This window comes from Cryptotermes secundus, unplaced genomic scaffold (assembly GCF_002891405.2).
Source record: "Cryptotermes secundus unplaced genomic scaffold, Csec_1.0 scaffold1803, whole genome shotgun sequence".
Taxonomy (NCBI): domain Eukaryota; kingdom Metazoa; phylum Arthropoda; class Insecta; order Blattodea; family Kalotermitidae; genus Cryptotermes; species Cryptotermes secundus.
The window spans coordinates 1-3,033 of record NW_019739990.1 but is presented as its reverse complement, the minus strand read 5'-3'; the positions used below and the strand labels follow the sequence as shown (position 1 = coordinate 3,033).

The 3,033-nt window shown below is 45.3% G+C and overlaps 1 protein-coding gene across 1 annotated transcript; it reads right to left on the bottom strand.

Annotated features, from left to right (window-relative positions):
• Positions 1 to 1,763, bottom strand: LOC111872272 (piggyBac transposable element-derived protein 4-like; the record flags this gene model as incomplete). Its single annotated transcript, XM_033754635.1, is given in 1 exon segment — positions 1 to 1,763. A coding segment is annotated over 1 exon segment (1,195 nt), but the record flags the coding sequence as incomplete, so codon positions are not given.
• Positions 1,764 to 3,033: the final 1,270 nt, after the last annotated feature.

The window sequence follows — 3,033 nt, the reverse complement described above, 5'->3', positions numbered from 1 at the left end:
CCCTTTTTTTGTCTTGCCACGCAAGAACTGCCACGTCTCCTGAGTGTTGAGCACAGTGTTCACCTTTTTTCAATTTCTTATCTTTCACTAAGGGAGGGACATTTTTCCTGTTGGGACGTAAGGTTCCAACACAGTCTGTATTTTTAGACTTCAAGAAACGAGCCAAATCAGGGGAGTTATAAAAATTATCCATCCACACTGTGTGTCCGCGACCCAGAAGATTTTCTAACAGTGTTATTACAATTGCTGTAGTTTTGTTTGTCTCTGCAGTCACATACTGATTTGTTAGTTCCATTCCTTGTCCAGTATAGACAAGAAAGGACCAAACATAACCAGAACTAGACTCGCAGAGTTCAAACGTTTTGATACCAAATTTCGCAGCCTTGAGTGGCAAGTACTGCTTGAAAGACAGACGACCTTTCCATAGGGTCAAGGATTCATCTATGGCAATGTTGTGACCTGGAAGATAGAGAATCTGAAATTTTCTACTCAGGTGCTGAATGACGGGATAAATTTTGAAAAGTTTGGAAGGGCCTTGGTACTCATTTTGCTTGCTGTTGTCCGAAAAATGCAGAAATCTCATTATGACCTCAAGTCTTTCCAGAGGTAAGGTCTCTGCAAAAAACGGAGTGAACAGCAGGCGGTTCTTTGAGTAATAAGACCTCAATGTAGGCCTCTGATCAATGCCAGTCAACATAATTAGTGCCAAAACCACGTACATTTCGTCCACTGTCACATCTTCCCACTTCCGAATCCTAGAGCGAAATGTGAGAGGTCTGGCGATTTTCGATATTTCCTGTTGAGCATACCTGTTCGTTTCATCAACAATCAGCTGCACAAGGGAAATATCGAAAATGCTTTCAAAAACACTGACGACATCTAGTTCGGCAGTGTCGAACTGGGGACCGCACACACCACAAAACGATTCTCGCGAAGCGTGAAATGAATCGATATCTTCCCACACAAATCTCCTGGGCACCTCTTCCAATTCATCGTGGGCCACGATATCCTCAGGATCACTGTCCCTTTCACTAGCACTGATGGTTTCAGGTGGCACCAGTTGTGTGTAATCATAGTCCGATGCACTCTCATCATCGGAACTATAATTACTTAGGGTTTCGTCGTCTAATACTTCGTTCAGCGCGGTCACTTGTTCGACCTCCGTCAGCGCACGACTTGTGGAAGGGCCAGCCATGATACCACTCAAAGTTTCGAAGTAAACTGTTGGTGGCCTGGTGTATGGAAATTATAAAGACACGCGTCTTTAGCTGGCAGCTAAAGACACGTGTCTTTAGCTTGCCAGCTTAGCTGCAGTAAATTCAACCTTTGTGTTATCATACCAATGGGTTGGTGGTATGCGTTTTGGCTGCAGCAGATGTCATAGGGGTGGCCACAAAATTCATGAAGTTATTCTAAGAAATGGCTGGTAAGTAGTGCACAAAAGCAGAGCTTAACTGGCTCAAAAAAAATATTTATGGCCATCCCTCGAAACGACCACCAAGGTCAGTACGATAAACTGGAGTCAACTGGAGCGATAATACATGAAGGAATGCGTTCTTTTCCCCCTACACACACACCCATCGTCACAGGGGGTGACCACAGTGTTCTGCCTTAAATTGTGGCGTATTTCTAAGAACTGGGCCTTTGTACTGTGCGAAATCAATCGATTTGGCAAGAATAAACTTCTGGACATCCCTCTTCCAAGAATTCCAACTGAGTGTGTAAGTGTGGCCAGCTCAGGGTAATATGATATTATGAACACCGTAAATATCACGTCTCTAGTGTTTATAATTTCATAGCAAAGCAAACACGCCTTCATAACAGTGGAGCGTAGAAAACGCTCGCCAGAGCCACAGGAAATTTGCTGCAAGACAGGCATATGTAACGACGACTTAGCGCAGCTAAACTCGTGTCTCATTATAAACCGTTCTTGTGACAACAGGCCAGCGAAAAATCTAACAATCTACAGCAAAACCATCAATTATTATGGGCGTTATAACGTAGGTGTGCAGCTGGACGAAACATACACGTCGAACCCAGCCAGACGATTTAAATACCTGACGAAACATACACGTCGAACCACGGCAACGGGCTAAGGTAGAAACAGGTGTAGCAGGGATAGCACCATTCCTACTGCGCCGAAACAAGCAAAGGCGGGTTGGAAAAGAGCGGTGTTAACATGTTTCAACTTTCTGCAAAATTTCATAACCAGAAATAACAGAGAGAATGCGTGGTACTTCCAAGCAAACATCAGGATGTATGCCCCAGGCCTACAGGCAGAAGCCGTTCTCAAACTAAACCTGAACCCAACGCGCTTACCCAGACTGACACCCTTCTACACCAGCGCACTCGAAGCCTGCCACGACATTAGACCCATTTTAACCCCAACCTACAGTCCCTTGAAGACCTAAGGCACATCCCCTTGCACGACACCACCCTCATGAACCCACATAATTCCGGCCACAAAGTTATGTTTGACGAAGCTTGGAAGGCTCTAAATATAACATACATAGGAGATCTCATCACAGAGAATGGCCACTGGAAAGAACTAAAAGACATTGACATAACACACTGTTCCCAACCGACCGACCGTAGACTCTCAGCAAACTTATGAAAAGCAGAAGCCTTTTTCCACCACAAATACCCAAACCTTTCACTGAAGACCACTTCCTTAACACAACCCCCCAGCGCTTACGTCATAAAACAAACCAACCGCCAACTGACTCCCCTCACCATACCCAAATGCAGGGTATACAACCAATTATTCAAAGCCAACATAGACAAAAAAGCAATGGGCAACGGAGAATGTCATTGGCAACTGGGAAAACACCAGTGGAAAGCAATATATCACCACCCCATTATGAGCAAAGATGGCGACTTCTCATGGAGGATGCTACACAACAGAATAGCCACACCGCAACAGCTGCACAAATGGGGCAAGAAGGACAAACCAGACTGCCCCTGGTGCCCAGGCACAACAGGGACAGTGGATCACATGTTCTTCCGCTGCCCCACAGTCACAGCTTTCTGGGG